The sequence below is a fragment of the Geotrypetes seraphini genome, chromosome 2 (assembly GCF_902459505.1).
Source record: "Geotrypetes seraphini chromosome 2, aGeoSer1.1, whole genome shotgun sequence".
Taxonomy (NCBI): domain Eukaryota; kingdom Metazoa; phylum Chordata; class Amphibia; order Gymnophiona; family Dermophiidae; genus Geotrypetes; species Geotrypetes seraphini.
The window spans coordinates 102,649,530-102,672,640 of NC_047085.1; the positions used below are offsets into that span (position 1 = coordinate 102,649,530).

At 40.7% G+C, this 23,111-nt stretch overlaps 1 protein-coding gene across 3 annotated transcripts in view; it reads right to left on the reverse strand.

The window, feature by feature from the left end:
- Window positions 1–23,111, reverse strand: part of PREX2 (phosphatidylinositol-3,4,5-trisphosphate dependent Rac exchange factor 2) — a 628,296-nt gene that overhangs the window by 208,126 nt on the left and 397,059 nt on the right. For all 3 annotated transcript variants that reach the window (XM_033933977.1, XM_033933976.1, XM_033933978.1), the window contains 3 exons: window positions 16,250–16,344; window positions 5,866–5,948; window positions 2,920–3,010 (listed from right to left, as the gene is read on the reverse strand). In XM_033933977.1, coding sequence (XP_033789868.1) covers window positions 2,920–3,010; window positions 5,866–5,948; window positions 16,250–16,344 — 269 coding nt within the window. The remainder of the gene's footprint in view (window positions 1–2,919; window positions 3,011–5,865; window positions 5,949–16,249; window positions 16,345–23,111) is intronic.

The window sequence follows — 23,111 nt, forward strand, 5'->3', positions numbered from 1 at the left end:
TCATCTCCCAACGGAGCTCGACTCGGTTCACATGTAATTAAGACTAGAGTACATAAGAGAGCATAGAAGAAAAAAAAAGCTGGATTATCATCAGTTCTTTGATACTATAGTTAAGCTATTTAAGTTTTGTATACACAGCAGAGTTTTCAGGGCTTTACGAAATTGTTGTAGCTGGCCTATCAGTCTAATGGAGTCAGGAAGTCCATTCCACATCTCTACCAGCTTGAAGGCAAAAGATTGACTAAGCTGCCTATTACTGCCTATTCCTAGTTAGATGGAACACCCATGCTTCATCTTTGTTCTTCTGCGGTGTCATCTGGATAGTGCTGAGGAACACCTCCGTCCTTACATGCCTGAATAGTATTCAAAGCTTATAATTCAATGGCAAGTGTTTATCAATTAGGTTTCTCCAGCCCTAACCTTCCATATAAATGTAATGTAATGTAATTTATTTCTTATATACCGCTACATCCGTTAGGTTCTAAGCGGTTTGAAGAAAATATACATTAAGATTATAAATGAGAAGTAAGAAGGTACTTAAAAAATTCCCTTACAGTCCCGAAGGCTCACAATCTAACTAAAGTACCTGGAAATGTGTCAAAGGAACTGGATTAGATTATTAAAGGTGTAGATATACCTCCTACATTTAACTACAGAAGGACGCCTCAGCCCTACCACTCCACCGCTAGCATGTCTCAAAGAAGCGGGAGAATTACATGGTGCCTCATCATTGGCTGCCCGTCTTAAATATTATATTAATAGTTCACAGTTTGGTCTATTTCTATATTTTTTAAATTTGAATGATATATATAAATATATGAGCTTTAATACATAACAAAAGTTTTAATACTTAGCTGAATCACAGCCAAACCTGGGAGTCTGACCCGACATGTTTCGCACATATAGTGCTGTCTCAAGGGTCTCCCGAGGTCGCCATTGTCATTCGACTCACAAGTATGTGAAATATGTGCGAAACATGTCGGATAATCTAATCCAGTTCCTTGATAATCTAATCCAGTTCCTTTGACACATTTGAATAGTATTCAAGCCAGCCAAATAGGGAAGATCAGTTTTCTGCAAAAATCTCATTTTTTCACCCTTAACTCTGAATTTTGGAAGAAAATGTCCTCATATTGTAATTTTTGCTGTCTTTTTGAATCTCTAAACAAACTGTATATTGTAATTTTCATTTTTTTCATTTTTTCTGAAAGCTGCAAATTTTCTTTACAGGTCTGCTCTGAAATTCTTAGCAAACAGTATATTTTGTAATTTCGATTTCTCAAGTCCCTGTACTCTGTACCCCTTCTACATATTGTAAATCGCTGAATGTCCAGCTCTCTTGAATGTAAACCGCCTAGAAGTTGCAAGATTGTGGCGGTATAAAAGAATAAAGTTATTATTATTATTATCTTACTAAAGCTTTGAAAAGGACTGATATACACTGAATCAAATGTATTTGAAAGCACAAGGTAATATTCATTTGTAGTGGTCTTCCTATTTGTGCTGGTTATGGCTCTTTACATCTATAACGTAAACAGCATTTGACAGGTGAGAAGTGAATGTAACCAAAATAGTATCAAAGAGCACAGAAGTGGTTGTTGAAATATAAAGTGCAACAGGCATGGGAGAAAACTTTTAAGAGGAATGAGCCTCTTTCCTGCTCATAGGTTTCTTTTTTTTCTGGCCCATGTTTAACACTTTCAGTTCTAAATTATTTTTCCAAAGTTGCTGTTTAACTGTTTTAAAAAGTATTCCATTTAGTGGATAGATTATACAAGTACAGTAAAACCTTGGATTGCAAGTAACTTGGTTTGTAAGTGTTTTGCAAGACAAGCAAAACATTTTATTAAATTTTAACTTGATATACAAGCAATGTTTTGCAATACAAGTACATACGGTATACACACATCACAACTGAGCCGATGGTTCTCTCTCTGACACTGCAAGAGTATAGTGACAGTTCTAAACAAGCAAGGTCTTGCAATACGAGTACATACAGTATACACGCATCACATCATCACAACTGAGCTGATGGTTCTTCTCTCTCTGACGCTGCGGTAGCGTAGTGACTGTTCTAGATGAGCGAGGTCTTGCAATACAAATACACATAGTATTTTGTATTTAGTTTTTGGGTTGTGGAACGACTCGCTTTGTTATACGAGTGTTTTGGATTACAAGCATGCTTCTGGAAGAAATTATGCTCACAAACCAAGGTTTTACTGTAATGAGGCAGATCTGGAGTCTGAAGTAGCTAAAGCAGCTATAATCTAGGATGGTTTACATACCTCGGCTTCAGAAAAGTACTCAAAACTTACCTATTCAGCAAACAAGACCCTTAACCTTCCCCCCCTCGTTCCTGCACCTCCTGCAATAACATCTCGCCCCTCACTCCGCTCTTCTCCTCCCCGCATGATAGCTACTCTCCTCCCTATCTTCTCCCCTTTTTCCTTCATCACCTGTCAAGTTTGGTTAAATTTGTTGTAAATCTGATCAATTGTTGTAAATCTGCATGTCAATGCGGATCCTAAACTAATTGATGTGAACCGCCTAGAACTCGCTGGGTATGGCAGTATATAAGAATAAAATTATTATTATTATTATTATTATAGTAGCTGCAGAAACCATATATGATGGAGAATATCATTTTGTAAAAGCAGTTGAAACCTGTAATTTTGCTGGTGAATTGTGCAGAATATACTGGTTTCTGCAACAGACTAAAGGTGATCTGTAAGAATATACAGTGACACTTTCTGGATAGCGCTACCGAATATTGGTGGATAATGCCTTTATCCATAGTAACAAGCACTATTACTGTATACAAAAAAGTACCTTTGTAGATCTAGTTGAATAATACTAATAACCCTAAACAGGAATCTAAGGGACAGAAAAATGTTTCATCCTTGAGCTGACTCTGATCACCTTGCAGGCTTCGACCTGGAGTGAAGAACTTGGTCTGTTCAAAAGCCCTTGCAACAGCTGGTCCTCTCAGTAAACTGGTAATAGAGTCCACCTGTTAAGGATCATGAATTGGATAGGAAGAAAAACAAGACACATAACAAACCTTTGTTAAAAATGCAATATTAAAAATATATATTTTTTAAAAATAAGATAATTTGTCTAATTTAAAATAAGATAATTTGCTTAAAACATGAATTAATTTCATGTTGTCTTTGACCCTTAAGACTGAATACTGCATACATAACATTACCATTAAACTATGAAACAGAATAGTCTCAGAGAATGAGAGAGAAGAGATGGCTCAGGGGAGATATGATAGAGGTCTATAAAATACTGAGCAGAGTGGAACAGGTAAATGTGAATCACTTGTTTACACTTTCCAAAAATACTAGGACTAGGGGGCATGCAATGAAGCTTCTACGTAGCAGATTTAATACAAACTGGAGAAAATATTTCTTCACTCAACGTGTATTTAAACTCAAATTCATTGCTGGAGAATGTGGTGAAAGCAGATAGCTTAGCAGGGTTAAAAAAAAAGGTTTGGATAGTTTCCTACAAGAAAAGTCCATAAGCAATAATTAACATGGACTTGGGGAAATCCACTGCTTATTCCTAAAATAAGCAGCATAAAATCTGTTATACTGTTTGGGGTATTGCCAGGCACTTGTGACCTGGATTGGCCACTGTTAGAAACAGGATACTGGACTTGATGGACCTTCGGTCTGTCCCAGTATGGCAACTCTTATGTTCTTATGTTAATTATGTGTTAACCATGGAAAGCATCCCAAAGAAACAGTTTGGAAACCAGGTACGAGGATTTGTGTAGTAGACAAATTAGAGTGGGTAATATAGGTGTGGTTAATGGTGCCTATTTTAAGAATTTCCTATAAAGAAAAACAGGCGTCTACTTTTCTTTATGAAATGCTATTGCAGGTGCAGAGAAAGCATGTACATCTAGGTACAACCACTTACACTAAATCTAAAGTGGGTATAACTGTCTGCATTTAGATGTAAAAACATAAACTTGGAAGTGGCACTATGCCAAATGCATTGGCAAACTGTGGCACCTTTGGGTCTGAATAAAGAGATTGAATGGTGGGCTTTCCTGCATCACACTTGACAGCTAGCTTTCAGTTTGTTTAAAGTTCCTGCAGCTGCGTTTGATGTCATTTCCGGTGTGGGAGTGTTTTATCCTCTGTCAGCTTTCTCCGCCACTTGCTTTCAAGCCTAAGAAGTGACAAGTGGCTGTGTGCGGCAGGTACCAACTGGAGTTCTTTGATTGTGTATTGTAGTTTTTTGCACTGAATTGGTTTGCTTTTATACCTTAAAAAAGCAGTTTGTAATATTTGTATTTTTGTTTCAGAATTCACATCTGAGCGCTGCAGTACGGGTTCTTTGATACAGCCTTGGTGAAACACGTCAGAACCTAAAACATGTTTCTGGACCCCTTACAGCTTACCTCTCAGATAAGTTCATTTTATTTCTTTGATTTGCACTGTTATAACAAAAAAAGTATACACTTTACTCGTTGATGTGCTATGACTAGAGATCACCACTTCAGACGCTCCACCAAGTGGGCTTGTTCCTCAGTCTGACAACTTTTTTTCTTTTCTTTTTTTAAATCTTTATTGATGATTTTCAAACTTTGACAGTGCAATACAATTAATTGAACATAAAAATACTGCAAAAAACGCACTATTAACTGCACAAGTAATGCATAAAACAATCATTTTCTCCCACCCTTCTCTCAATTATTAATACAATAAGACATATGATGTGATTACAATATTATAATTTAGTAATTTTAATCCTCAAAATACATTTCCCTTCCCCCACCCACCCACCCTGGATGTGTAAGGAAATCTAAGAAAAGGAGAGATTCCTGACCCTTATTGCGATGTAACAAATGTAGTCAATGGGCTCCACACTTTATTACATGAACTACTAAACCCCATACATTCCGCAATCATTCCCTCATATTTATATGTGGTACACACATTTGCTCACCAAAATGTGTGTAATTTATTCTGTCGAGGCTCTTCCAGTTATGTGTGACCATTTGAATAGCTATTCCCGTCATGATCAAGAAAAGACGGCTTTTATATTTATCCAAAGTAGGCTTAACGTGTAGTAACGTACCACAAATTATGGCTTCATAAGTTAAGGGAATAGATGACTCAAGAATAAGATTTATTTGTACCCAAGTTGACCTCCAGAAATTAAGTATCAATGGACAAAAATATAACAGGTGATCCAGAGTCCCTATATTAATATGACAATGCCAGCATCTATTAGACTTAGAACTGTCTAGTTTTTGTCCCTCAGTCTGCCAACTTTTTTCCTGAGCACTCAAGTCTGCATGTGCATTTGAATGGGTTATAAACCTATGTATGCATTTGGCGTAGTGCCGCTTCCAAGTTTATGTTTTTGTTTTTGCTAGATTTGTGGAAGTGGGTTTTGCCCTTAAGAAATATTTTCTCTTCCCGATTGTTTTGGGGTTCCTGCATTTAGATGTATGCATTCTATAAAGGTCACCCAAATTTACATGTCAAAGTTTAGGCGAGACCCTGAGATATATGCATGACTTAATTGGTTGAAGAGTCAATTAATGGGAATAATTAGGTGCTAGCAATAAACTGATGCTAAATTTATCTATCCAGCTATCAGTCTGAATATTACTGTTAACCAGATAGCACTTTCAGGTCAGCACTGAAACTAGATATTCAGCAGGTATCTGGTTACTGGTGCTGAATATCCGGTTTCATTTTAACCATGGAAGCCGGTATTTTGTGACTGCCACAGCTAAATATTAGCCCCTCAGTTCTTATCCATTGAATTCAGTGTGTTTATTTCTAGGAAGTTTTGAGTTACTGTAGATTAATCATGAAAAATAACATCTCACCATACCTGACTAAAAAGATTTTCCAGGCAATTATGAAGCTTGTCTTGTTTATCATGGGAAATGCGTACATTTATTGGAAGTTCATCACCTAAGTATAAAGAAATGACAAGTTTGAAAAATAATCTTTCAAGCATTTTGAAAACAGATACAAATCACCTTTCGCGTTCTATGAACTTTAAGATCTACTGTGAAATGGAATCAAGTAACTCAGCAAAAAATCAAATTTCTATCCAGTCTATATATAGCCCACAGTGATCACTGTCTTTAAGAAAATGCTGATTGCCACGGGCAGAATTAGTCCTGAATATTCAGTGCTGGGCCATGTTCAGGCACCAGCAATGGATATATGGGTAGGGTTACCAGATTTTAATATTGTAAAATCCAGACCCATGGCTCTGCCCCCAGGCCTGCCCAGTTCTACCTAGCTCCTCCCTGTTCTGCCCAAGTTACACCCCATTCTGCCCCAGCCCCACCCCTAGCCTTCCGCAACCTGTTCTCGTGCTAAAAGCCACGTCAGGAGGGCATCTGCGCATTCACAGGTGTGATGTAATGACATCACATGCCTGCGTGCATGTGCATGACATCACCAAGTTGCATCTGTGTGTGCGCAGATGCCCTCCCAATGCAGTCTCGAGCTGGAAGCTTTTCAAAACCTGGACAAAGTGCCAGGTTTTGATAAGCCGTCTGAACACCTGGACATGTCCTCTAAAAAAGGACATGTCTGGGTAAATCCCGACATCTGGTAACCATATTAATCTGGGGCATATGCAGGTCCTGGTGAATATTCAGCTGGCCTACTTAAGACAATTATACAGGCCCAGCTGAATATTGTCTGAGACTGATCTATATAAAAAAAGATGCCCTGTAGTCCTCCAATCCTCCCTAGTGCTCCAGTTCTGATCCCCCTCCCCCTGCTAGCCCTCCATGCCCTCCCAGTCAAGATAAGTCCCCCTCCTCATGTCTACCTAAATTCCCTTGTGGTCCAGCAGTGCTATGGGGGCAGGAACAAATCCCACAAAATGGCCGCTGTGACCTAGGGATCATGCAACCATTTTGTCAAGTCAGTCACTAAGGGCAGGAGCAAGTAAAGCACCAGGTAATTTAGAAAGACCTGGGGGTTATCCTAGCAGGGGAGGGGGAGTTAGGAAGGGAACTTAACTTTGTCAGGAGAGGGACTAGCCTTATTGAGGAGGATGGGAGGAAGGTCTAGGTATCGTCAGGAGAATCAGGTCTACAGTACTGGGGGGATTGAAGAGGTGCTGTGAGAGGACTTCCAGAGACAGAGAGATCTTCACTGGCAAGACTTTGCTGGGAAATTGCTTGCATCTTAGGAAAAGGGAGGCCTAAAGCTAAAGAGGTAAGCTCAGGGACTCCATTTTATTTTATTTAAAATAGGGCTGCAGGAAAATTACAAATTTTAATTGTGATTAATCGCATAGTGCAGTAGCAATTAATCATGATTAATTGTGATTAATAGGTAAGATATTTTAAAAGAAAATACGACAAATACAAACACAAATAATTTCTGAAATCAAGCATAAACCACTTGTTTATTGATAGTTTCAAACATTAACAATATTAAACATTAACTGTACCAGTTTGACTGACTGAACATTATTCCTATACACCTAATAATCTCTACCCACTGTTAACATCTTTTTTCATATTCTGAAATCTCTTTAGCAGGGTAGGAAAAGCCTCAGACTCAGGGGTCAGAAAACTTTTTCAACTCTCCCCTTATCAATATTGGCTGAAACACCTCCTTGTTTTTACATTTTAGTTTTCTAGTCACATACCAGTTTTTTAATGGCAGCAAACACTTACTTGACATACTCTTTCATATCCATTTTCAGAAAACATTTGTGAAATCCATAGTCCAAAAGCTTTAAACAAAATCATCCAGTATAGTAGATAGCCATCCAGTATAGTAGATAGCCATCCAGTAGATAGCATTCATCTCTAGATGCACCACAGATATATCCCTATCCCCTACACATACACACACATGTGCCATCCCTTCTACACATCTGTGTGCAACACAAACACACTCACAGACATACCACTTGCTTCCACAAGTGTAAACACACCACACTTCCCCACGTACACTCTCCAACATAAAGCATGTACCCCTCACACAAAGACACCACCCATACCCGTACACACCCACAGCCAAATATATTCACTCCAACTTCCCACATACAGTAACACCCCTCCCCATCTAAGCACAACCACAGACTCACCCCCTCATCCACACGCACGTATCTAGAAGAACTTTAGTGCACATGAGGTTATGGAGAAATATGAAAAATATATTCTTTCAAGAGTAGATCTAGAATTAATCCATGTTGTCATATTTCATGTTTTAAAAGCAACAGAAGCAGTGGATAAGTAAGTAAAATTAATTTCAGAGAAATCATAAGATAAAATATGGGGGAAATTGCAGTGCTATTGATTTCAAATAGCACTTAACAGAGGAGTCTACATTTTGAATTCTCTGTACTGTACATTTGGGACTAAAGTGAAGCAGGATGGAAAAAAGGTGAAAAACTCTTGATGAAAACGCAGAAGAAACACAGAGATTATAGAAAGGAAAAGGTGAATGGATATCTAAATGACTGTTAGTGATGCAGCAATTGCAAGTACTGTAAATTAGATGTGGAGTCTCGGGCTCATATCTATTCTTCTGGCTTTTTTAATATTTTCTCTTGTGCATGAAGCCTTACCATGCAATTAATGCCATTTCCACAATCCCAGAAATGCCCGCCACATACAATCTCCTCCCCTCAGGGCTCTTCCTGCAGTCATACCCAGAGCTCCCCCCTCTTTGTAGAGCTAGGAAAATCCCTGAATTTCTTGGGGGAAAACAAACCAGCCAATGACATTCTCCAGCACACACTGAACACCGGAGGGAAGAGTTATCAAGGACTTCTAAGAGCCTGTATATCTTCCATTACCCGTTCCTGTACTGCCCACTGCTTCTCTGGGTCTGTAATGGCATTAGCGTGCTGTAGCTGGCTCTGCCTGACCTCAAAAACAGAAAGTTATATTAAGCTCTGATGTAACTTCCTCTTTCTGGGTCCAGCAAAGCCAGTGGCAGCACACTGACACCAATGTCAATGCCATTTTAAGACCCGGAGAAGCAACGGGGCATTACAGGACCAGATAATCGTGTCTCTGTTTTTTTCTTAGCATAGAAAGTTTCAATTAGAGTACATAGCCTAGCATTTCAAGGGGCTATTTTAAAACTGCTATAGTACAAGTGTGTGGTGCAGTTGTTAAAAGCTACAGCCTCAGCACCTGGTGTTGTAGGTTCAAACCCACACTGCTCTTTGTGACCCTGGGCAAGTCACTTAATCTCCCCATTGCCCCAGGTACATTAGATTGTGATCCCGCCAGGCTAGAGAGGAATAAATGCTTGCGTACCTGAATAAATTCATGTAAACTGTTCTGAGCTCACCTGAGGCAGCTAAGTGAGGATCTGCCAAGGGGAAGAAAAACTCTATTGGAATATCTTGCCTTCTGGCATTTAGACTTGGGAAAAATTAAACTTCAGTAGGTTACAGTGGCGTACCAAGGGGGATGCATACCCCAAGGGGGTATAGGCTGCCGGGGAATAGGCTGCCGCTGGGGAAAGGCTTCCACTGCCGTCATCGGGAACAAGCCGGCCGAGTTCTCCCTTCTTTTCTTCCCTGCAGGGATGACCAACTCGCACCGCCCAACGTCAATTCTGATGTCGGAGAGGACGTTCTGGGTCAGCCAATCGTTGCCTGGCTGGCCCGGAATGTCCTCTCCGATGTTAGAATTGACGTCAGGCGGCGAGAGTTGGTCGGCCCCGCGGGGAAGAGAAGCAGGGCAAACTCGGAGCCAGCCTATTCCCGATGGCGGCAGTAGCAGCTTATTCCCCACCGGCGGTGGCGGCATTTTCCCAATGGCGGTGCCATGGGGGAGGGGAGGGAGAAAGAAAGAAACGGGGACGGGACGGGACAGGGAGCCAGAAAGAAAGGGGGCAGGGTGAAACAAAGAAAAAGAAAAAAATGGGGCACAGAGAGAGAGAAAGAAAGACAGACAGAGAGAAAAAAAGAAGCGGGCAGGGTGAAATAAAGAAAAAGTTTGGGGAGGGAATGAGGTCTGGAGGAGAGGAAGCATACAGGAGGCTGAAAGAAGGGAAGAAATATTGGATGCACAGTCAGAAGAATAAAATGCAACCAGAGACTGATGAAATTACCAAACAAAGGTAGGAAAAATGATTTTATTTTCAATTTAGTGATCAAAATGTGTCCGTTTTGAGAATTTATATATGCTGTCTATATTTTGCACTAAGGCCCCCTTTTACTAAACCGCAATAGCGGTTTTTAGCGCAGGGAGCCTATGAGCGTTGAGAGGAGAGTGGGGCATTCAGCGCAGCTCCCTGCGCTAAAAACCGTTATCGTGGTTAGTAAAAAACGGGAGGGGATATATTTGTCTATTTTTGTATAGTTGTTACTGAGGTGACATTGCATAAAGTCATCTGCCTTGACTTCTTTGAAAATCCGCGGAATATAAATGATAATTAACATTTTCTCTGCGTACAGTGTACTTTGTGTTTTTAAAATTTTATTGTTGGCAGATCATTTTGACTTGGCCACGAAGGTAAGGGGGAAGGAGGGAGGGGAGCTGCTGAAAGACATCAAGTAATCCTTGCAGGCTTGACTGTGCAGGGAATTCTTTTTGTAAAATCATGTTTTGTTATGTGGCTGGCATTATTTAGACTTTAATTTCTATGAATGAATAGAATGAAAATAATATAAAATTACTTGCTTGTTTTTATGTGCGTGCACTGAAGTAAAGTGGAGAGAGTGGGCTGAGGACGCTGAAGGGAAATGGGGAAGAGAGAGTGGGGAGAAGACGCTGATTTATAAATTGACAATTGTACAGAATATTGTTTCTTTTTATGCTTTAATATAATAAGTTCAATATAAAACAATTCAAGGCTTGTGCGGATGGAATCAAATGGTTTACGGGGATGGGGACCGAGCTTACGGGGATTAGTCCAATAAAATGGTATTTTCTTATTTCTTATTATTTGTTTTATTTTTATTTGTTAATTTGTAAAGTAGTGATTGTTATGTATCAGTTTTTTCAAATTTACATCCACTGTCTTTATATTTTGCACAGTATTAGAGGACATGTACTACTGTTTTTGTGGTGTTGTAGTGTTGCATTGTATGCAGAGTCTGGTTTCTTGGTGGTTCAGTTTAACTTTTGTCTACATATTTCTATTTTTAGTTTGTGATTATTCCATATTGGGCGAGGGTGTATCTGTCTGTGTGTATGAAAGGGACATGGTTTTCTGATAGCATCGACTGTACAGGATCAATTGACTGTGCAGGATCTGGCTTGTTTAGTTGTACAATGTATGCGTTGGTGTTCTAGTGCTCACTGCAGTGTTTAAAATGTTGCCTTTTCCTAGGTACACTCTTGTTGTGCGATATGTGGGTTGTTACTAAAAATCATATTTTTCATATAGATGGGGGGGGTCAAAAAATGATGGGCCCCGGGTGTCACATATGCTAGGTATGCCACTGGTAAGTTATATCATTGGTTTTCTCTTTTATAGTTCAGTACTCTGTTTTTTCAGCAGTTTAGACAATAGTGTAGCTTTTAGAGTCTCTGTTAGGGTCTTATATAAAAAGTGTTTTAGTCTAGATTAGTATTTTAGGTACCATTTCAGAGCATAAAATAACAGCACAGACAGCAGTTGAGAAAAGTCTCTGTTTAGTGTTTAATATTCTCCAATTCACCGCAAGGCTGATCTTTTGATATATAGACTCTTCAGCTAATTAGGAAGAGAACATTTTTTTCTGCTTGCTCTTCTCTTTTCTTTCATTAGGTACAAGTACTTCTGCAACCAAGGTATGGCTGGGAAACACTGTCACCAAACCTGTTGCCCAGATTACAGCTTCTGTCTCTGTGCAGACAGAAAATGTTACCCATGCAGAGGGGGTGGTTCCATGTGCAAGCTGGTTTTGTTACAGTGAAGTTCTGGCGCCAGAGCTAAGTTTTTCTTTTTTTCTACCTTTCATCTGTTGTTGTTTAAATGCCTTTAAAACTATAGGCTTTTTTGATGAACTAAGTACCATATTTTCACTTGACATCAGAGAAAGGGCGGGACCGCCGGAAGAGGAAGCAGCGCAGCGCAGGGCTCAGAGAAGGGGCAGGACCGCCGGCAGAGAAAGCAGCTGGACTCTCAGGCATCCGGAAACAATGGTAGGCAGCTTCTCCATGCGGGAGGGGGAGGGGGGGAGGCTGTGGGGGTGCGAGCGGTCCTTCGGGTGGGGATGCGAGCGGTCCCTTAAGGTGGGGGTGCAAGCGGTCCTTCTGGGTGATGAATCGGACGTCGGGGGGGGAACTATGTAAAAAAAAATTTGTACAACGCGCTCACGTGTATAACGCACATGGTTATGCACGGTTTGTAAAATCGTGTATAACGTGCGTGTTATATGCGTGAAAATATAAACATAGAAACATAGAAAAAGGCGGCAGATAAGGGCCGGAGCCCATCTAGTCTGCCCACCCCAATGACCCTCAAGCCTCAGTACATCCTTGCGGTAATGAGGCCTCCAGAATTGGACACAATATTCCAGATGGGGCCTCACCATGGATCTATACAACGGCATAATGACTTCAGGCTTACGGCTGACGAAACTCCTACGTATACATCCTATGATCTGCCTAGCCTTAGATGAAGCCCGCTCCACTTGATTGGCAGTCTTCATGTCTTCACTGATGATCACCCCTAAGTCCCGTTCTGCAACAGTCCTTGCTAGGATCTCGCCATTTAGGGTGTAAGTCTCGCATGGATTTTGACTGCCAAGGTGCATGACTCAGTTGCCAGGTCCTTGACCATTGCTCCAATAGGAGTAGGTCGTGTTTCATATTGTTCGTTGTGCTCTTGCTTGTTATATTACATAGTTTGGCGTCATCGGCGAATAACGTTGTTTTACCGCGAAGCCCCTCAGCCAAGTCCCTTATAAAGATATTGAAAAGGATCGGGCCTAAGACCGAGCCCTGTGGTACTCCGCTGATCACTGCCGTCAGTATATATATAAAATGAAAATTTAAAAACCTAAAAAAAAGATTATTTTCTACTGTGCACAGTAGTGGGTTTTGAATCTCTCTAGATCCCTACATTATTTTGGGTGTGAGTTTTTTTGCCAATGACAAAAACAACGCTAGCTTAAAAATCATCAATGATTGCTATGTGATATAATAAGGCTTTTTCTCCACCTTTTTTTATTGAATGTAAGATCTGAGAAATTGAGTCCACTGTGGATGGGTCACATTTTCATAAATTGTTGGTTTTATTGTCACTATGATTTATTTATTGAAAGACGTTTAAATACCCATGTGGCATAAATATGCATGATGCCTGTCTCTTTCAGTTGAAGGGAAACTCCAGAGTAAGAGGGCATGAGATGATGTTAAGAGGTGATAGGCTCAGAAGTACTCTAAGGAAATATATTTTTACAGAAAGGGTGGTAGATGTGGTGGAGACAAAGACTGTGTCTGAATTCAAGAAAATATAGGACATGCACTTGGGATCTCTTAGGGAGAAGAGGAGACAGTGGAAGCTCCGGACAGGTAGACTGGATGGACCATTTGGCCGTTATCTGCCATCATGTTTCTTTGTTTCTATAACCATAATACTCTATGATTTCACAATGCAGGTGTAAAGAGCCTTAGCCAATAGGGAAAGGAGGAGCTAGTGGATGGGCCATTTGGCCTTTATTTGCCATCATGTTTCTGTCTTTTTATTTTTAATTATTTTATGTAGGTGCCAGCCAATATTCTGTGCCAGCATCCACATAGCTAAGGTCCTAAGTTCATTGTTATCACCTGCATAACTCCCATCTCCTCCCCAACTCAGCTCCCATAACACCGCCCCCCCCCAAAAAAAAATAAATAAATAAATAAAAGCTACCCATTTAACACACAGCTGGCCAGAGTTGATATTCAGTGGCAGTGCTTGATTAAGTACTGCTAGATATCACCAGTTAGGTGCCCACATGTGATTTAAGCGGGCAGGAGCCTTTCCTGCCTACCTAAATTGCTTTATGTTTTTGCTGATTATAGCGGAGGTTTATATTATATAACATACTAGCTGATGCCCCGGCGTTGCACGGGTATTTAATTATAGCAATAACACTGTAAATGGATTCAAATAAAGATACTTTATAGTGGTGAATGAAATTATTTTTTTACAGCTTAATAAAAAGTACAATATTCAAATTATAATGTGAAATATTTGACAAAATGAATACAATACAACTAACGAAAAACGTGATTATGAACAACAATTTTAGTTTCACCTCCTGGAGCAAGAACATATAAATTCTTGGGTGAACCCACCCTTGAGCAAGCAACATAGAGGTGTGGGCCGCGAGACCCCCAGAACATATCACCCCAGGTAGTGAGGGATCTGCATACCAAGTTTCATTCAAATCGGTCAAGCCGTTTTTGAATTACTGTGAGAATGGCAGCTTTTTACATTTTTTCCATTGACATGAATGGGTGAAATCTGATTTTCTGTTTGTATCTCCACCCACGTGTGCAGGTAGGCCGCGAGACCCCCAGAACATATCACCCCAGGTAGTGAGGGATCTGCATACCAAGTTTTGTTCAAATCGGTCAAGCCGTTTTTGAATTACAGTGAGAATGGCAGCTTTTTACATTTTTTCCATTGACATGAATGGGTGAAATCTGATTTTCTGTTTGTAGCTCTGCCCACGTGTGCAGGTGGGCCGTGAGACCCCAGAACATATCACCCCAGGTAGTGAGGGATCTGCATACCAAGTTTCGTTCAAATCGGTCAAGCCGTTTTTGAATTACTGTGAGAATGGCAGCTTTTTACATTTTTTCCATTGACATGAATGGGTGAAATCTGATTTTCTGTTTGTAGCTCCGCCCACATGTGCAGGTGGGCCGCGAGACCCCCAGAACATATCACCCCAGGTAGTGAGGGATCTGCATACCAAGTTTCGTTCAAATCGGTCAAGCCGTGTTTGAATTACTGTGAGAATGGCAGCTTTTTACATTTTTTCCATTGACATGAATGGGTGAAATCTGATTTTATGTTTGTAGCTCCGCCCACGTGTGCAGGTGGGCCGCGAGACCCCCAGAACATATCACCCCAGGTAGTGAGGGATCTGCATACCAAGTTTCGTTCAAATCGGTCAAGCCGTTTTTGCGTGATTGCAGCACATACACACATACATACCTCCGATTTTATATATATAGATTATGTTATATTATATTATAATATTGAAAGGAAATCCCCTTCCAGAATTGCCCTGGGTCCTCTGCAGAGAAAAACACCCATGCTGTCAACAGTGTCAGCACAAGCAAGCATGTGGATTTCATTTTCAAATATCTACTTGTATGTCTGATTTTAACCGATCTAACCTGCATCCTCTGTAACTGGAAGTTAACCACTCCTTGTGGTACAGACTGTCAGGTGGATATTAAAAGGCTCCACAGGTATCTTTTGGAAATTGGTTTGTATAGCTGCAAGTACAAAATATCCAAGGACCTGCAAGCTGCCAGCACCTTCTGAAAACTGGCATCTAAGGGACCTATTTCTAAAACTGTGTTAAACATACAACATGGTTTTTAATGAATGTTAAAAGCACAGGGTAATCAAGTGAGACTGCTGCTAGGAGTGCCATTTTGAGGTTGGTGCCAGAGTGGCCAGGAGTGACTAGACATTGCTCCTGGCTGATGCCCCTGGGCCCTAGTGGATGCACCCTAGGCTTCACTGGACCTCCTTGGACCCCAGCAGATCCCCTCCCCTGGACCCCAGCTGATGCAGCCCCCAGACCTCACTGAACTACCCCTGATCACCAGTTAGTTGGCAGGTAGCCAATAGGGGGTTTGGTGGCAAGGAGGGGCAGGGAGGGGCATACATGGGGGGGGGGGGCTGGGTTGGGGAGGAACTCACCGCTACAGCCCAGGAGCATCGAGCCATGGATTTGTGCGTCCCAATGCTCCTAGGCCACAGGAATAACACTGCTTGTGAGATGGCTTGCAAGAAGCATTATTCCTATAAGATGGGATTCAACAACCCGTGATACTGGGATACTGCAGGTTGCTGAATCTCATGGGGTATCAAGGGGTGGCAAAAAGCAATCCCTTACTGCACCTTGATGACTTTTCCCCCCCAAATATTAGCCAATGCATGCGAATTCTTATGAACCCACTAAGACTAGAAATACGACTCTGTTCTTTCAAGTGACTACAGACAGATGGTGCAGAATATCTACCAAACAGTACTTTTACCCATCCCAAGGACTAAAGAAAATTACTTCCAAACTAATGGGGCGAGGTTTAACTAATTTACCATGTTTACTTTACCTGAATCCATTTCATCACTGTGAAAGTAGGAACTACACTGGCTACTGCAGATGCTGGTGAATGATGCAATGGAGTTTCTGTTACTGTTGCAGTCGCTGAAAAACACAATAGTACAGTTCAGTCCACTGCTACCAGTAAAAAACATTTAACATAACTGTTCCTTATTTAAGTGAATCCTATTTGACTGAAATGTTTTCTTAACTAATTCAAAATTAAGGAGAAAAAAACAACAACCTGCAAAGCACAAAAAAGTCCCTCACCAAAATACAGAGTATGGGACCCCAAACCCAGTTGTATCAAGCTGACTGAAACAGGAATTCCTAAGTACAGTTATATTACACAAACCAAAATAGGGGTTCCTCAGAGTTGCCAAGTTATACACATTGGAGGAAATCCTATAAATAGTGCCATAAGTTAGGCGCTATCCTGTATCAGAAGTCATCGGGTTGCCTTCTTAACAATTAGACAATGAAAATAAGCTAATGTAGTAATCTAATTCCACAAAAACTCACATCCAACAGCATCTGAGTTTTTGTTGAATTAGATTGCTACATTAGCTTATTTTTATTGTCTAATTGTTGAGTGGACAGCCTGAGGACTCCTGATGCAGGCTTTGTAGATGAAACACAGTCTGTTTTCCACTTCCTATTGGTGACATAAAAGCTTCAGTTTGAAGGTCTGGTCTTCTCTGCTTCTTTGTTTATCCATTTAGTTTTGGGTAGAATGTTGTCTTCTCCTTTTTGCTTTCCTTTATAGAATACCGGCATAGCACATGGGTCATACCTAACTTTTAGCACTGGACTTATGTCTGATAGAAACAGACGTTAGGTAATGATCAGCACTATCCCATAACTTGGTGCCCAGGATTTAACCATGACCATGCTTGCTTTTGGGTTGCATGTAGAAAATTTTAAGAGCAAATTATAGAATAGCACACAGGGGAGTTCAGCACACAACTTCAACTGAGCACCAACCAGCAACGATTACTTCAAATGGACAATTAGTGCCAATTTCCTTGTTAGGTTAGGTACAAGTCTCGTAAATTCCAGCATCCAAATTCCCATGGCCTACATAGAATCCAGGTGAATGAGAGTAATTCTACAAAGGGGCATCTATTTTTAGGCACTAAGAAGGTGCCTATTTGAAGTCTGTTCTATAAAGGAAACTAGCATGACATTGCTCACCTTTAAATTTCATACTACCACATTTAGGAACCATTTAATAAAATAGGGTGTAACCAGAATATTTGCATTTTCATGCTTCTATGTGTACAGTTTTCTGGTCATTCTTGCCACTTCAGTGTTGTAGCCTTCATTATATATAGTAATTATTTAATTAGAGGAGCTGTTATACATGCATCCATGTAGCTCCTCCTTTTATACATTCTGGAAAACTTCAAGAGGTTAAGTGGCAGACCAGGATGAGAATGACTATCGAGTTCCCCCCAGGTATCCCCAGCCAAAGAAGCAGGAAAAAATGCCAGAGCAGCAATACTGAGTGGCTGTGGTGTTCTCTAGGCAGAGTTCCTTCGATCATGCAGCTAATGAAACAGAAGGCAATCCAGAATTCTGCTGAGCTTCCAGATGAGTCCTTCTGGTCCCGTCTGCCAAGATATGAAGAACAGAACTAGGGCAGTGATGTAGCATGTAGCAAGAGCCTGCCAGAGCTAATGAGATGTGAGTTGGTGAAGGAAAATGATTGAAGTTGGGGAAGAGGTTTGCTGTGGAATAGAGGGTAGTGATTGAGACCAGAGAGGACAGATTACCGTAATTAAGGTCAAAGAGAATTGGTTGCTGGGAAGAGGAGCACATAGATTTACACCCTGAAACACCATTTGAACAATTTAATTCTTTGGCCTTCAGTCTAACATTGTGGTAGTAAATCTCAATCTTTGGATTTGGCTATTCCAAACCCAGTCCTTTTCTGCAGTCCAAAGCTGGAATTCTCAAATTAAGTCCTCTCAAGTAAACCAAAAGAAGGGGGCCTTAAACAACATGAGCCAATCAGAGCCTTAGGCCCCTCCCTGGTGCATCCCAGGATGCACAGGGGTAGGGAAAGCCTGCCATTTTGAAGGGGTTGGCTTGCTGGCCAGAGAAGTAGGCATCCCTCCAGCCAGCCATCATAAACAAGGTAAGGCAAAGGGGAGGGGGGGGTCATCGGAGGCACGGGAAGTATTGGAGGGGGGACATTGCTTGACAGCAAGAGGGAGTGGGCATCTCTCCCGGTGGCAGAGGGGGCTTTGCTTGGTGGTGGGAGGGAGTGGGCATCTCTCCCACTACCGGGGGGGGGGGGGGCGGTGTTGGAAGACCTTGCTTAGCAGCAGAAGGGAGTGGGCATATCTCCTGCTGCTGGGGGAGCGGGTGGGGGTTTCGGAGAGTTTCTTGACGGCAAAATTTTCTGGCATGTCTGAGCTGTCAAGTCTTACATTCCTGTCAGTGCCTCAGCCAATCAGCACTCAAGCACTAATCAGAAAGTAATGCAGCGACAACTCAGACTTGTCAGCAAATATTGGCCACAAATGTGGCACTACAAGATTAGGGAATCACTTGGCAATGATAGAGACTTGCTCAGACTGCTCGTTGTACTGCATTTGCCTAGCAATACCGGAGACTGCTAGAAAACTCAGAAAAGACCACAGTAAGCTGTTTTAATAATTCGCCACTAAAATACATGCACACTAAACTGTCTGGAACTGGTTTAGTGAGCTTATTAAAGGTACATTTTAGTTTTGAGAATCTGCTCCTAGATCAGGAACTTGTTGAATGGAAGGCGACAGATATTTCTTTAATAGCTGTCTACAAGGCAATTGCTCGCTTGGGTATAAATTTGAAGGATAACTTGTATGTATTTAGTAAATTCACAGAGGTAACAGTAGCTAAGTTTAAAGAACATGATCCAAAGATTGTTTCCGTAAGTAAAGATGAAGCCAAGGTAGAGACTTAGTTGCAATGATGCTACTAAAGATAGTTTATTAATCCACCTTCAATGGAAAACTTAGAGAACGCTTTCAGAACCTGTAACTTACCTTGCATCCAGTGAATTATTGAAAATGTATATACAGTAAGTGATTTTACTGCAGTTATCGCTAGAATCTCTGGAAATTAAAAATTCCTCTTATCTTCCTAGACTTTTGAGATGTTAGGAGGGTTTTGATCATTTAAACTCTCCTGATGGTTTATATCTATCTAATTTTTAGAAACATCTCAGGATAATATAACTAAAAGAGCTATTTTGTTGGTTACATTAGACTCTGTAGAAATGAAAATGTTGACTACATAATTTACATTAAAGAGAGCATACCATTCTATACTCAAACAGTACAAATGTTTCTTGATGTGGCCAAACCTTCCTTCAGCTGAATTCTCATATTTTAGCAGTGTGTGTGTGTGGGGGGGGGGGGGGGGAGGGGAGGGGAAACAACATTCTTTTTAAAGTTTCCTTATAAATGCTTGATCACATTTGAAAATCATTCTTATATTTTTCTGGATTCTATTTATTTGGAAACTTTTTTGTTACCTATGGAACCTACATTAGGATATTTATTGGATTCAGGTTGTTCAATGGGCTATTTTTTTTAGTTCAAATATTTTATTGATTTTAATATACAATGTACATTAAGTACAGAAAGAGAAATGTTAACGAGGCAAGATACAGACATGTTGAACATATAAATGAAATGCATACAATAATATCCACGTGATACAACAAGCTGATCTAAGCCTATATATATAGAAGAGGAATGTCGACACAACATGCAGCCATAGTTACTAGAGCGGAGCAAAGTTTGGGAAACCATCTCCTCTATCCTGGATATACAAGAGCCCATAAATCCGCGCTTTATTATATTGGGTCACCATGGTCTCCACCAACTGTTACCTGTTCATAATGCAAGATTTCTTAACACCCTTTTTTTTCTGGCCCTCAAAAACATACTACACTGTTGGAAGGACTTATGCCAGACGAATTATACTACATGGTGGAACACGGTATGCCTCACAGTGAAATATGAAAGTGTTATAGCAGAAAAGCACAGATCCATGTGCTCCTATGCTAAGATTTGGAGCCCGGTCCACACCTTTTGCAATATTGAATGATGGCATTCAGTTACTGAGATAAGAACTGTGCTCCACAACAGAAACTCTCACACGTTATGGCTCATGTTTTGGTTAAATGGGTTATTGATTATTGCCATTGTTCTGCAGGAATTTCCAAAAGGTGTTTTTTCTTATGTCCAGTTTTGATTCTTCATGATGTAGACTTGCATCTTAGAATTTCTAAAGAAGTGATACTCTAGCATTATTATTATTGCTTAGTATGAATATTATTGTTTTGATGTTTCCTGCATTTGGATTGTAATATTCAATAAAAATTTCCAAATAAAAAATAATACCTCCCTGGTATAAATGCACGAGGTGAATCTCTTTCATTTGAAAGGAAGCTCCAGAATGAGAGGGCATAGGATGAAATTAAAAGATGATAGGCTCAGGAGTAATCTAAGGAAATATTTTTTTTACAGAAAGGGTAGTAGATGCATGGAATAGTTTCCCAGCAGAGGTGGTGGAGACAAAGGCTGTGTCAGAAGTCAAGAAAGCATGGGACAGGCATGTGGTATCTCTTAGGAAAAGGAAAAAATAGTGGATGCTGTGGATGGACAGACTAGATGGGCCATTTGGCTTCTATCTACCTTCATGTTTCTGTTTCTACTTCAGGGAGTAGGTGAAAGCCTAGCTCTTCTCCCAAGCCTTTACTATATGTGGTGACTGACTATACCGACTCCGGAGTAATCTAAGGAAACACTTTTTTACAGAAAGGGTGGTAGATGCTTGGAACAGTCTTCCAGAAGAGACAGACACTGTGTCTGAATTCAAAAGGGCCTGGGATAGGCCCGAAGGATCTCCAGAAAGACATAGAGATAATGATTACTCTGGATGGGCAGACTAGACAGGTCATTTGGCCTATATTTGCCTACATGTTTCTATGTTTCTATTCCACAACTGTACTAGCTTTCTGCATACCTAGTAACTTAGACCAGTTCCTCATATCTTGCTTAGCTGTATACAGTGGCGTAGTAAGGTGGGAGCAGACCGCTCTGGACACCATCTTGGTGAGAGCGCTGGCATCTCTCTGCCCCCCCCCCCCATGCCATTTGTGTGCCCTCCATTTCCCACCCCCATACCTCTTTAAATCTTTGCCAGCGCAAACTACTCTGGCCTGCTGCTCGCGCTGCCTGGCTCCCTCTGAAATCACTTCTAGGTAACAGGAAGTGATGTCAGAGGTAAAGCCAATGCTGATGTGAGCAGCAGGCCAGAATAGTTGTTCACGCTGGCAAAGATTTAAAGAGGGAAATACAGTAATGTAAGTTGGGAAGTTGATTTTATATCATTTTTTAGTTTCAGCTTGTTTATTGAAATTTGCATACATTTAAAACAGAACCAATTCCCCTCTGGCAGCTAAATCCCCTTAGTTTAGTTTATTTATTTATATCCTGCCTTTCCCAAGGCGGGTCACAATAAAGTACAAACAAAATAAAAATCACATACATTACAATAATATCAAACACCATAAAGCATACCAATAATATAAAACTTCATAAAACAGTATTTGGAGAACAAAGTACAGAAAGCATCACTAATAATAAAACCCTAAGCGTGCATGAGCACTACCTGCGTGATCTGTGATCCGTGGCAGGTAGGAGTGCGCATGCGCGCTTAGAGTTCTATTAGCTTGGGAGGAAATGCCCGGAGCCAGAGGGGTGGCAGTGATAGAGGCGCCGCAGGCCGACGGGTGGCAGCGGAGGAGAAGCAGCGGCACTGGTGGCAGGAGCAGGAACTATGAAGGGAGTCAGGGAGGGTGGTAACAGGAAGGGAGGCCTACTGCTGGACAAGGGGAGCAAGGAAGAGGTGCTGCTGGACAGGGGGGGAGGTAACAGGAAGGAAGGCCTACTGCTGGACATTGAGAGCAGGCAAGGGCTGGTGGTGGACAGCCGAGGAAAGAGAAAAATAAAGAAAGAAAGACAGACAGACAGAAAGCGGCCACATCTATTCTAGCACCTGTTAATGTAACGGGCTTAAAGACTAGTTATGAATAGTTAAATAGTTGGATTAAAGTGATTTATTGCTCCTCTGCTCTGAAGTCTTCAATGTGTATAAGACATTATTAGAAGATTATTATGCTCTGCCAGTGAAATAGCTCATGGGAAAAAAAAAAGCCTGAGAGCCAGTAATAAAATATAATGGCTCCTTCTTAGGAGGGGGCTTTAGATGTGGTTCCCATCAAATATGCCTGGGAAATGCAGACCCCACACAATAGTTGAGTAGGAAAGGATTAAAATTCTCTCCTTTCACGAAAGAGCTGGTTGGGAGGAAATGAAAGAAGGGCTGCCAGATTCCAGCAGGTGTAGGTGAGACCACTGAAGGACTGTACTAAAGGAGTTTGTGTGGGATTCTAATGGGCACCCTTACAAGAGAAGGACCCCGAGGTTAATTTTTGGATGATGAGCTGAGAGAATAATATGTTGCAACTACTACTGTGGATGAACAAAATGATTTTATTTTACTTTTATTAAATCATTAGTTTACATAAAAGATGAAAAATTGACTCAACGAAAATAAAATTATCCATTTATCTGCATTTGGCTAAACATGAATATCTGAATCTTGCATTAAAAGCCCCTGAGATAATATAATAAGAGACTCATGATGGGAAAGTGACAAGCACAAAAAAAATTACAAATAAGTAAATACCAATCTCTACAGCATCCTATTTCTGTATAGGTAATATACAGTATATAAATTTTTAAATAAAAAGGAAACCAGAAAGTAGCATCCACAAACAGGGGAATTCTATATATGATACTGAATAT